This window comes from Ceratina calcarata, unplaced genomic scaffold, assembly GCF_001652005.2.
Source record: "Ceratina calcarata isolate Rehan_Ccalc_2016 unplaced genomic scaffold, ASM165200v1 scaffold127.2, whole genome shotgun sequence".
In the NCBI taxonomy this organism is placed as follows: Eukaryota; Metazoa; Arthropoda; class Insecta; order Hymenoptera; family Apidae; genus Ceratina; species Ceratina calcarata.
Window position 1 is genome coordinate 945,007 of NW_017133727.1, and position 12,489 is coordinate 957,495.

At 42.6% G+C, this 12,489-nt stretch overlaps 1 protein-coding gene across 1 annotated transcript; it reads right to left on the reverse strand.

The window, feature by feature from the left end:
- Window positions 1-778: 778 nt before the first annotated feature.
- Window positions 779-12,230, reverse strand: flz (transmembrane serine protease filzig; the record flags this gene model as incomplete). The annotated part of the gene is made up of 9 exons (XM_026816948.1): window positions 779-1,502; window positions 1,712-1,866; window positions 2,020-2,285; window positions 2,822-3,008; window positions 3,176-3,647; window positions 3,811-6,182; window positions 6,829-6,916; window positions 9,783-9,845; window positions 12,096-12,230. Coding segments are annotated over 9 exons (3,900 nt in total), but the record flags the coding sequence as incomplete, so codon positions are not given.
- Between the last annotated feature and the right edge of the window lie 259 nt (window positions 12,231-12,489).

A 12,489-nucleotide genomic window follows, 5' to 3' on the forward strand; every position in this document is an offset into this window, starting at 1 on the left:
GTGCTTTTATGAAGAGCACTGAAGCACAAGATTTAAACAGCTTGAAGAAACGAAATAAAACGTACGTATATGTAATCGTCCACGTTCAAACGTTTTTATTTTTGATTTACATAGAAGAGGCGTTGATGTATTTTAAGAATAGTCTTGTTTCGCGTTGGACAGCGACGGTAGTTAAGTTCGATCGTTTTTACTTTTTATTTTCTCGAATCCTCAGGGGTGTCGATGTAACAATGTGTCGCAAGAATATTCTTGTTTCGCGTTGGACGTTATTCGAGTTTGATCACTTTTATTCATGACTCTTTACCGTTTACTTTATATTCCGTTTGATGCATCGATGCACTTTTAGAATATTCTTTTTTCGCGTTGAACGGCGGCGGATTATTTTTATTCTTGACTCTTTATTTGAATATTCCGTTGTGTTGATACATCGGTGTACTCTTAGAATATTCTTGATTCGCGTTGGAAACCGACGTCAGTTAAGTCGGATCATTTTTATTTTCGACCTTTGATCGAATCGAATGTCCACGTTCGTTATTACACATTTATTTCTGTTTCGGGCAGCGACATTATTTAAGTTTAATTATCGCGTGTTGATAGACAAAACGGATTCTAGATTTCCGAGAAAGTTACGACGGCTCAAGTTTCTAACATTGTCACGCGAAGTTTTACCAAGCGGATTGTAATTACCGCCCCACTCATATTTCTCCTTTTCGACAGCTAACACGCTCGTTTAACCTCGCCCTTAGGTTGGAGATGGGAAATAAATTGGGATATTATCTCGTATAAAAATGAGTTTAATAAATAACAGCTCTAACAACGAAATAAATAAGTCTCGCAACTCGTAATCAAAATACGTACTGTACACGTATTTGTACATGTACATACACGGAACACACGTTCGATGTTGTCTACGCGTATATTGCATTTTAATTCGTATACGAATTTAAGAAATCTTCGAAGAATTGCCACGAATTTAAATGAAACCAAAAAAGAAGTGAAAATCGAAGTGAAGACTGCGGATTTCTATGCAAAACGCGATTTAAATACAAATTCTGTTCATTATAAATAATACTTTATATTTCCTGCACGTTTGATCTCCTTATAAAAATCGTGTAAAACCCGCGGTCTAATAATAAATTATTAACAGGTTCAAATGCTTATTAAGAATAATGGCAGTTAAAGAAATTTCAAGCTGGAGATGGTATACGAAATCGTACTGGAGTATTCGTTCGTCTTCTTATCTACGTATTCCGTAGGAAATAAATTACTCTTCCTTTGTACATTTATACAAGTGGCACGGAGTCGTCGGTGATTCAAGAAATACGCAATTTCCCGAGCTCTCAGACTCCGGTGATACCGTGCAGCCAAGGTTTGAAATAGTTCGTTCTCATGTAAACGCCTGGAAGATACGGTGCAGCGCACGTTATACCGTGCGATACCGTCCCTACCAAAAACCATCGTCCGTCCGGTCGTTGCATCACCAACGGGCCGCCACTGTCCCCCTGAAATTATTTATTTCAATACTCGTTCTATACTGTTGTTATTTATTTATATTAGTACACTTTACGTTAATGAGTTAGTAAGAATTGTCATAAAAAATGAAGGCGATTGCAAGTGTGGATTTTGGTTTGAATTCATCGAGTGTCAGACAGGAAATTGAGATGAAGTGTTAATTAAGTGAATGAAAAATAGAATTGTTTGAAATACATACCTCGCAAGAGTCCTTCTGTCCGTTGGCGTATCCGGCACAGAGGAAGCTGTCAAGAATTAATTTGGAATGTCCACCGGTCTGGAACATTTCTTGGCACACAGAGTTCTTTATTATAGGCACTTGAACTTCTTGTAGTACAGAAGGCACGCCTCCATCTGCAAATGAAAATTACATATTAAATACTCAATTTTATAATCGAGTGGCACAGCGTAATATCACTAAAATTTTTTTGACTGAAACTGGAATTAAGGAAATAGAATTTTGACAAGGGATAATAAAACTTCGAAGTGGATTGTACGATCACTCACTGTATTTTAAACGTCCCCAGCCTGTGACAGTGGCCATTCTGCCAGTGAAATCAATTCCGTCTTCGGGCATACAGATAGGCACGATGTGGACGTCGAATTGTATCGGTGATTCTAACTCCAAAAGTGCCAAATCGCTTTCGAACGTCGTGGGGTTGTACCCTCTATTGACGATCACTCGTCTAACGTTTCTAGTCACACTGCGTTTCGCTTCCAATTCTCCAGACAAGTCGAACTCACCGAAAACGGCTACCAACGTCGCTAAAAATCTGTACATTCACAAAATCAAGATATGAAAATTAAAACTACATCGAATCGGTCGAGTGACAAAACAAGTACGAATTATTTATTACATATAAAATAGTCTCTCTTGAATTTTAATATAAACAAAAATAAGANATCAATTCCGTCTTCGGGCATACAGATAGGCACGATGTGGACGTCGAATTGTATCGGTGATTCTAACTCCAAAAGTGCCAAATCGCTTTCGAACGTCGTGGGGTTGTACCCTCTATTGACGATCACTCGTCTAACGTTTCTAGTCACACTGCGTTTCGCTTCCAATTCTCCAGACAAGTCGAACTCACCGAAAACGGCTACCAACGTCGCTAAAAATCTGTACATTCACAAAATCAAGATATGAAAATTAAAACTACATCGAATCGGTCGAGTGACAAAACAAGTACGAATTATTTATTACATATAAAATAGTCTCTCTTGAATTTTATTATAAACAAAAATAAGATTATCGAAGTAGATTAGTAAATAGAAGTGAGAGAACGAGAAGTGCTCACTTTATACTTACCCTGGCTGACAGTGAGCCGCCGTGATGACGTACTTGTCTGTAATCAAGACACCCCCGCATTTGTTTTTCGTGAAGAGTCCCAACCAAGTGGCTTCACGCACTAAAACCTGCCATGGCCATTCGCCAAACGTAGCTGCCTTACCACCGACAATTCTACCCGATTTCATCAGAGGTCTTTTCCCGCACTCTGCACATTTTAATCCAACCAAAAATTAAGCATTAGAATCAATCATACGAGAGGTTGTATCAATTATTGCGTCGATCATTATACAGAACATCGTATTAAATATAGCATCCAGCATTAGAATTATTGTAATCAGGATGTATGATGAAAATTTGTAGTTCTACACTTACGAGAACGAAAATCGCTTGTAGAAGTGATTTGCTGACTCGTAGTGGTAGTTTCGATCGCGTTCAACGTGCTCGCTTCTTCTTCGGCTAATACCACTGCCTCGGTGGTAGTCGCTGCCTGAGTGGTGGTCGGTCTTCTGGTCGGTTTGGTGCGTTTCGTTGTAACTTGGGGTTTCTTTGTGGTCGCACTGGACGCCGTGGTCGGTTTCGGTTTCGAAGTAGTCAGCGGTTTCGAAGGGCGACTGCCTGACGGTTTCGAAGTCGTCGGTCGATTCGCTGGTCTCTTCGTGGTCGCTGGTTTCTTCGTTGTGGTAAACGACGGTTTCACCGTCGAGCCCGGTTTTACCGTCGAGCCTGGTTTTCGCACGGGTTTCTTCGTCGTCGTAGCCGGCCTCTTCGTCGCGCTCGACGTTTCGGAAACCGGCGAAGACGCGGCTGACCCGTTAACGCGATTGTAGACCACATCTTTCAGATCCTGAAACGCATTTCAAATTGTTGGCTGTTCGATTAAATCAGAGCATATTTAAACTGCCACTCTAATTATATATATTGAATTATGTACAATTTACTCATATAAAAAATCTCTGAATTTTCATCAAAATGATAAATTTGATTTTTACTCCGCTTGAAATACGTACTTGGAAGTTGCCTTGCAGCGACTGCACGATTTTGTTCACGAACGTGTCAACTTTATTCGTAAGAACGTCATCCTCGATGAAAGTAGGCGTTGGAATATCATTTTCGCTGATCATCTCTATGTCAGGATAGCCGCTGTTATTGTATGCTCCCATGATGGTCGGTTTCTCCTGTTGCGAGATCGGCGTCGACAGGTTCAGATTCGGATTTCGCACAGGAGGGAAATTGATCAAATCGTCCGGAGCAGGCGTGTCCTCATCGCAGTGCGGCAAAGCGGTCGTCGCTTTAAAATCCATGGTCGTCGTTACAGGATCTTTAAAGATCACAGCGGACGAAGGTTCGTCCGAGAGAGTAACCGAAGAAGGTCTCAAATGAAAACTGGGTTTGCTGGGCCAGGCGGAAAGAGTCGTCCAGATCGTAGGTCTCTTCGTAGGCAGCTTCTCTGAGAACTCAGTCCCTGCCACGACGGGCTCTGTACTGTAATTAGTATTTACAGTCGGTTTCGAAGTGGTTCCGTCTTTCACGTTGACGCTGAAGAAACTCGTAGAGACCACGTTGTTCGTAGCAACGTTCGAGATCACTGTGCTAATGTTGTGAGTGATGGTCGTGGATACACTGGGCTTCTTAGTGGCGAACGGATTCGGTCTCGCCGATCCGACCGTAGGCTTGAAAACATTCGTGACGACGGTTTCGGTCACTGGCTTCTTCGTGACAATTTTCTGTGTGGTTTCCGTGTATTCCGTGCCGAGAGGTCCCAGGACTATCAACGTTGGCGCAGGTGGGTTCGTAGTAGTTTTCACTGGATAATCAGAGGTACTGATACCAGAATATGTAGACTGTGTCGATGGTCTCGCGTTCGACGTCGATGAAGAGGTATAGCTGGTCTCCGTGGGAACCGTTTCGTAATTGTAATAATTCGGTGATTGTCCTGGTTTGTAAAAAGTATACGGGAAGGTCTGAGCGATCGTCGGCCCGGAGGTGAAAGGTCTCGTCGAAATTCTTGTTAAAGACGGTTTCGAGGTCTCGTCGATGCTGACCCATTTGTTGATGGACGAATTCGGCGTCTGAATCGTGGTCCCTGAACCAGGCTTCGTGTCGTTCAAAATCGAGATTATATGATTGATAGCTAATTCCTCTTTGTCCACTGTGTCGTGTTTCTTGTTGCCAGAAGGTGAGGTGTCGTAAGTGATCGTCGGTACTCTCACTAAATCATCTTTCGTATTACTCAGAGTAGTCATCGGTGTGGTCGTCCTTTCGTTGGTAGAACCAACGGCTTCTATGTTCTTCGTCGACACTCTTTCTTCCACTGTACCGATCCTTTCGAAATTGTCAACAGCTGTCTCTTCGGGTAGGGACGTCGTCGTCAGCCTCTGTGTATTAGCATACATCTGCGTAACCACCGGTAGTCTCGTGTCGTGAACGGATGAAGATTGATCCGGGAACTTCACCCACTGCGTGGTCTGATAAGTAGAACCTTGAGGCTTCTTAATCTCGCTCGGAGTCGTCTTCGCTCGTTGAGTAGTGTCTTCGCTCGGTTTTTTTTCTTCGGTAATGGACTCGACACTAGGTTTAAATAAATCATCGGGATTATGCGTTTCGTTCAACGTGGTTCCATTCTCGTTCAGTAAAATCGTGTCGGGCGAGCTGTGATTGTTCTGGCCCAAACCGTGCGAGAACAAGGCTGGAAGTTGGTCGACCGGATCGGCTATCTGAAGTATCTGATCAGGACTCAGTAAAGTGGTGACCGGATTAACAACAGTGTTCGCCGGGTGATTGCTCTGCACACTGTCGGAATGACTCAACAGTCCCGGGAGGCCCAAATCGTCCAAGACGTTTTGCTGACCCAAAATAGCCGGGAACTCCTCCTCCAAGTGGCTTACGTCCGGCTGAGCGGGTAACTGCGGTCTCTCCGCGTTCTGAACTGTGTCCTGGATCTGCGAAATTCCAGACGTCGGCTTCGCAACAGTCGTCGGCGCGTCGTACGTCGAGATTTTTGTGTATTCGGAATCGTCGTTGATCGTTTGATCGACCTTATCGCGATCGTCCTGTGATATCGTCATTCCGAGCGGCGTTCCGTCCGAATTCAGCAAAATGGGAATATCGGGGACGTGATCGATCTCGTGTACATTGAATATTTCATCGGTGACCGCAGGACCGTCCTCGATGTCGACGGTGGTCGCTGAATTTTTGGACGGCAGTTGACAGCACGCGCCGAACAGGAACCCGTCCATGCACGCGCCGACCACTTGCCCGTTCCGGCGCGAGCACTCGTAATTGAACATGCATATCGCCGGCTCGTTCGATTTTACCAACGATGGGATCGTCGGCTGGCACGCTTTCGGGACTATCCTGTATCCGCCGAACAATCTTCTGCCTGTAAAGAAAAATAATACTGATTTACAAGCGGTTTATCGTGTCACAAAAATCTGCAATCTATTGCATCCCAAAAATCTACTGCATTCTAATAATCTGCAGTTCATCCTGAAAAATCTGCAAATATACGAAATTTGAATTTCTTTATGTTTTTCTATTAATAAAAGTTACTATTTAGTATAATATTGGTTCTGGTCACATGAGTCTAAGCCATAGGCGAGCAAGCATGTAGGCTTTGCACGTGCCTCCTCGTATATGCCTGCATACTACCGATATAATGACCTACTCTGCGAATCGTCCACGGTATGCGCCGTCAAGATCCTTCCGGCGTTCCAGATTTTTTATTTTTTTATTTTTCGCGGACTTTCGTTTCGCACCTGACCGTGTCACCGGACGGTGAACTCATAAAAGCGATACGAAATCTTTTTCTAGTTCACAGCCAGACTTATTCGTGCATAGATATTAAAAATTGTTGAAGGGCAATTTTAAGTTCTTGTGATGATTTATAGAGATCATGATATGACTTTATGTATTGATTATTTATGATTTTTAACAGTTTCTGTGTCACGCAGTTTGCCGTGTCATGCATTGATTATAATCATCCATTCATTCATCGCTTCATGGTCGTTGCGTAATCTAATTGTTACCTGAGGCCTGCGGCACGTAAGAGTGTGAAATGACGGACGTCGAAGAAAGGATGACGAGGAACAGATGAACATTCAGCCCGACAGCCATCTGCAACAAACAATTATAAAAATTGTTTAAAAACAGAGTAATTAATAATTGCAGAAAATTCTATTTATAAAGGAATTCGAATAAAGATCTCTATTTCAGCGGAATATAAAACAAACATATTAATCACTATTTCACACAAACATACGCAGCCTGTATTATACATATATACCTACCATCTTCTATAACGGTACACACATATGTATAAGAAAATTAGTATCGCGGCATACGTCGCGAAAGCTACGTACACGAATTACAAGTCAATTTTTACTCGACATTTACTTGCAACGATGGGACGCCGAGGAACGTATATCGTACAATGCTTGAAGCTAACAATAGCCAGACTGCTTTATTACAATATGAAATATGGTTTATAGAAATGCGTTTCAGCTAGAAATTTCATTTATTCAGTTCAGTTACTCCGACTATAACATAGCTCTTGAATTCTAAATACTACAGACATTTGCGAGACATTCTTATAATGCATTAAAATCCAATTTAATAAGATTGACTTTGGAATCTGTATTGCAGGACGCGCGGATAATTAATTGGTTCGGCGTCTCGTTTTCTTTAATACAATACATTCATAACTGAGAGATTTGCACGCTCGCGTGTACGCGCGCGTCTCGAAAGCAAGTACGCACTGTGTATGTTCACGGTATCCCTGTCCCGAAATCCCGTTATCCGCTCGGTTCAGAGAGACGTACGGGACGTTCCACGTTCCACGTATCACGACCACGTGTAAATGCCGCTGCGAACAGAGACGCGATTACGTGGAGAGCGAGGATGAATGAAGGAAGGCAAGGGACAGATCCATCGGTCGTGATCTTGCACGCCGCGAGAGGAAAAGGGTCGTGAGAAAGACAAAGAGGGCGACAAGCTTTCCCATTGCTCATTGCATCGAGAAGCTACCGGTAACCCAGTTACCAATCCCCCTCCTCGCTGTCATCGGTAGACCTCGGACTTTTATGCGAAGTGAGACATTAAACAAATACATTTTAAGAAGACGTTTCTTCCAATCACACACTTAAGTAATTCGTCAATTAATCTAAATCTGTATTTATGTTTTAATATTCTTGAACATGAGAAGCATTACATCTGTAAGTGTCTGCAGTCGAAGTATCAGATGAGGCGAATACACGTGCTTTAATTACACGGAAGTCACTTTCCTATTTTGTTTTCTTCGAGACGAGTTATGAACCGTCAGGGACTGATGTATCTAAAAAGAGAACGACACTATAATTCTTGCATTCCTGCAGAATCATTATTCATCAGATGAAGCATGAAAAGGTGCCAGGCTAGCCAGGCGAGCAACGAACTTAAATACAAATTATAATATCATTATAAAGTCTGTAGATAAATAGAACTGAACGAATGCAAGAACTCTTATATCTCCTCTCACAGTATATAAAATATATAAATAGTTGTTTGAAAGGACCTTATCTATGCTTTTACAATACGAAATGCATTCGCAGCAGAAGAATGCTTGCCATGTTTAAAATATTAAAAGCAGAGTGCAACGATAAGATGAATGTATATCTAAAATGCATTTATCTAATCTTCCGTTTCGCTTAAAAATCCATGGTCGAGCGATCAGTTTCGCGCATCGGAAGGTTCGGTCACGATCCTTGGGTTCCTCGTGACTCGTAGGATAAGATTCGAAGTGCAGGCTCGAAAATTCTTTCCCGTTCATTGGCCGTTTCATATATACATACATACACACATATATACGTGTACGCGTATGTGTTTACACACATAATATGTACATAAGCGAGAGGCTTGTACGCGATTCACCAGTCGGAGTATATGGGAGATTCTGTGTAGACACGCGAATGTTAACCTGGGAGAAAGCTCGGTTCTACGCTTCTTCGTTATTGGATCTGGGTGACCCGATTGGCTTGGCCTTCGTCAGCCAACAGGTGCTTCCTCATTCTCTTCCGTGACAATTGCTCTGCTCCTTACATCGTTTAGATAAATCGAATATAATCAGACTAGTTTAATTTCATGAGATGAAAATTAAATTCATAGAAAAATATTGATGTTTGAAGTCTACTTCTTAATAATAATAATAATAATAATACATCAGATTATTTTAATTAGACAAAATTATTTTGATAATGTCTAATGCAATGAACATTTTTATATGAAAGATTTTAATCAATCTCGTAGTTTCAAGAATAAGTTTTCAAATTAAATACGTTTTTGTAACAGCATTTGCTGTGAAATTTTATAACTCTAATAGATCGATCAATTGCCCTGAAATCCAACGAAGACAGATTTGTCCTATTTATGAGCATATCATAGATCTTCGAGCTGCTTTCACTTGAACGCTGCGGGTATTTCATGCCCGATCATTGGTGCAAAACCGATCACCTCCTTCGCTTGGTTTCAGTCGAATAACTTAAACGGTCGTTAAGCCTACTATTTCACCTCGTGCGAATCGCAGAAAGTGATAGTCAGCTTGCGTCCCATATCGAAACAATAAACAACGGGAGAAACATTTAGGAACATAAACCATGCATAATAGAATAGAACAAATATAATCGGAGTTTGATGAGTTTTGATAATCTCTTCATAATTTTCATTATTTACCTACTTGCGAACAAACTGAAATTCAATGTCGTTTCATCCACGTGAAGATACGATCTGGCCTCGTCTGACTCGTAACTCATTTTGTCAATGACATGAGTGAGGGGCCAGATGGATAAAAGTCGTGCACGAGCCCAATACGTATTATGGATACATATCGCACGTACGCACGCAATTACCATTTTGTATGGTTAGTACGTGCCGAAATGAAAGAGTTATTCAAAGCTACTTGAAAGGGACAGTGCGTCGTCTGCATTTTAAGAGGCTCGGAAAGTAGTACCTGAATGTAGGACGGCATGTCAGGAGGAACGCGAACAGGCGAACAGGAGTTGGCTAATTCACGCTAGTCACGCTGACGATCGTTAACTGCGGGCTTAACGCGGTGATAATTATAAAGAAGAAACATAATTAAATGGATTTAACTCAGTCAATTCCCTACGATCGCAATGTTTTGCTCTACTATCTGCTCTTTCCCTACTTTTTTATATTCGAACACGTTTAACGCATATCCTTAAAAGGTAACTGCTTATATTTATAGAAAATGCTTCTCCTTTACAGAAAAATAAAGTATGCATAGAAATATGAAAGATCTATGTGCGAAAGAACATAGATATGGAACTTTTTAAAATAAATCCGAATGTAGATCGCATTTTTAAATTAAACCTCAGACAAATATTTTCCGATCTACTTATCATTGATATATCAACCAGCATTCGATGAGCGACGGGAGGAGCAGCGAACGGGCGTTAAACGTTAAGTTAAACAAATGAACGATCAGGATTGGAAAGAGTGACACGGAGCGTCTGTGCGCTGACAACCGTTACCACTTACCACTACCTCACCTCGAGGCATACCTAACTTAGGTGCGCGCACGTACTCTGCACGCGTGCTTGTGCCTATTACTCCTATACGTACACGCGTGTACACGTGTGTCTCAGACACCACTCAGGGTCAATGCGAGGAATCTTATTTTCTCTACCTTTGCATCTTCTCCTCTCCACCCAGTCGAAGTTCAAGAACGCTCTGTGCACCCCAGACTTTTAGGAATCTCCCTTGATCGGAAGAGAATATTCGTATCAAGTTCTTTCAATGAGAAAAAGAGAAAAGAAGTTGAGATTTAGAAACTATAATGATTCATTTTCTGAATTTTATATTCGGTTTAAACGGCAATGATTCGGAAATAATTTTGGAGACATGAATGGAAGTAGGCATCTATATGATTCTCTGATCCGAGATCATGTTAGATGACTTTCGTGGGAGAAACGAGGTCGATACCGTTATTCGAATCATCGATCGTAGGTTCGTTAGGTGAAACCGAGGAAAGTTGAACACGAGCCACGGATGAGTTCGCGTTTAAAAGTGTAATTATGTAAAAAGCATACGACGTAATTGCCCGTGACACGGTCGTTTCGTTTTAATCGAGAGAAATGGGAGTTTAAGAAGGTGCAACGCAGGTAGGTAACGACGCGTGGACGAAATCGTGGAAGATGGAACGCGCCGTCGTCGTCGCAGTCTCGAGAAGGATGAAAAAGGATGCGGCGAGCCAGCGAAGCATGCCAAATGATCTTCTATGTATACATATTGCCTCGTTTACCGCGGGCCCAAACTCGGAAACCTAGCTTTCTCCTGCCTCCACGGTCAGATTACCTTTCGTACGATCGCACTGATTCCTGATCACGTCCTGGTTCCGATAATCCTGCGTCTCTGACCGATTTTTTTTCTTCAACCAACTTTCTATATTAACGTTTGTCGCATTACTTATTTCGCTTCGTTTGAATCGGTAAAAATTACCATATAGTCATTCAATCATTTTGTTAGAACGGGTCGTCCAAGTGAAGAATTCATTAAATACAATAAATTAATTTTTCCTCGTTTTTATATACAATCAAATGAAATCAATAATCGACGATCTTATTATGGGTTTCAATAACAGGAAACGTCACTGCGTTATTGAACTTGCCTTGAAGTTACATTTTTGGGCATCGAAACGAGGACCGTTACACCGATATTAACGTCGAAGCGTGAATCATATGCGACTCAAAACGAAGTCCGCGCGTGTTACGACCATTTAAGATTTAAGAGACAATTACTGTCATAAAAGTCTGACGTCTAAGTACTATTATAATAAGAATAGCATACCATGCAACGCATTAACCGTGATTCGTCGACTCGTTAGGTCCGTCTCATAACGTTGATTTGAAACGCCGAGAGATCTCCGTTCTCCAGAAGGCGACACGACCTTTCTCACGTCACACGTATATTTCGGCGCGAGCACTTCCTCACTGAACTTCCACTTCCCTCGTGCCTCGATTTAGAGACCATGCGTCGTACGGTGTCGACGGGTGTAGATTAAAGTTCGACCGGAGGCAACGACGTGCACTGATAAGATCCAGACGATATTCACGGTGCACTATGGGCTATATAAAATGATCTCGGTGAACGATACGATTCGCGAACCAAGACGAATGAGTGACACAGGAGAAACGGAACGGGCGTGTTCGACAGAACTTTTCACGCGAGCCTAATACCGATCTCTTCCGCGCACCGTTCGTCCATCCGGTTAGTCAACTGGATGGTACCTGTCTGGCTGTACCTCGTGCCACGGCATGTGCTGGAATCGCGTGGCTAAGTCATAAGCGGCGCCTTCGGACAGGGATCTGCGGCCGTCGTGGTGGTGGTCGAGGAAGGTTACGGTGGTGGAAGCAATGGTAGCAGCCGGGAAAACCGATCACCGGGCGAATCGGGCGAAGTGGGGTCCGTCTTCGGAAGGCAGCGGGTAACGCTGCCGCGCGACACCGTGTACCCGGGAGGAGGAGGAAAAAGAGACCGCCGATGGAAAGAGAGTACGCGAGCCAGGAGAAATCAAAGTGGGCCAGTGACCAGGTCACGTGGAGAAGAACGAGGCCCAACGCGCACGACACCGACACACTGTCCTACTCATCGTTACTGCTGCTCCTGATGCTTCCTATCTGTCCATTCAGGAAACG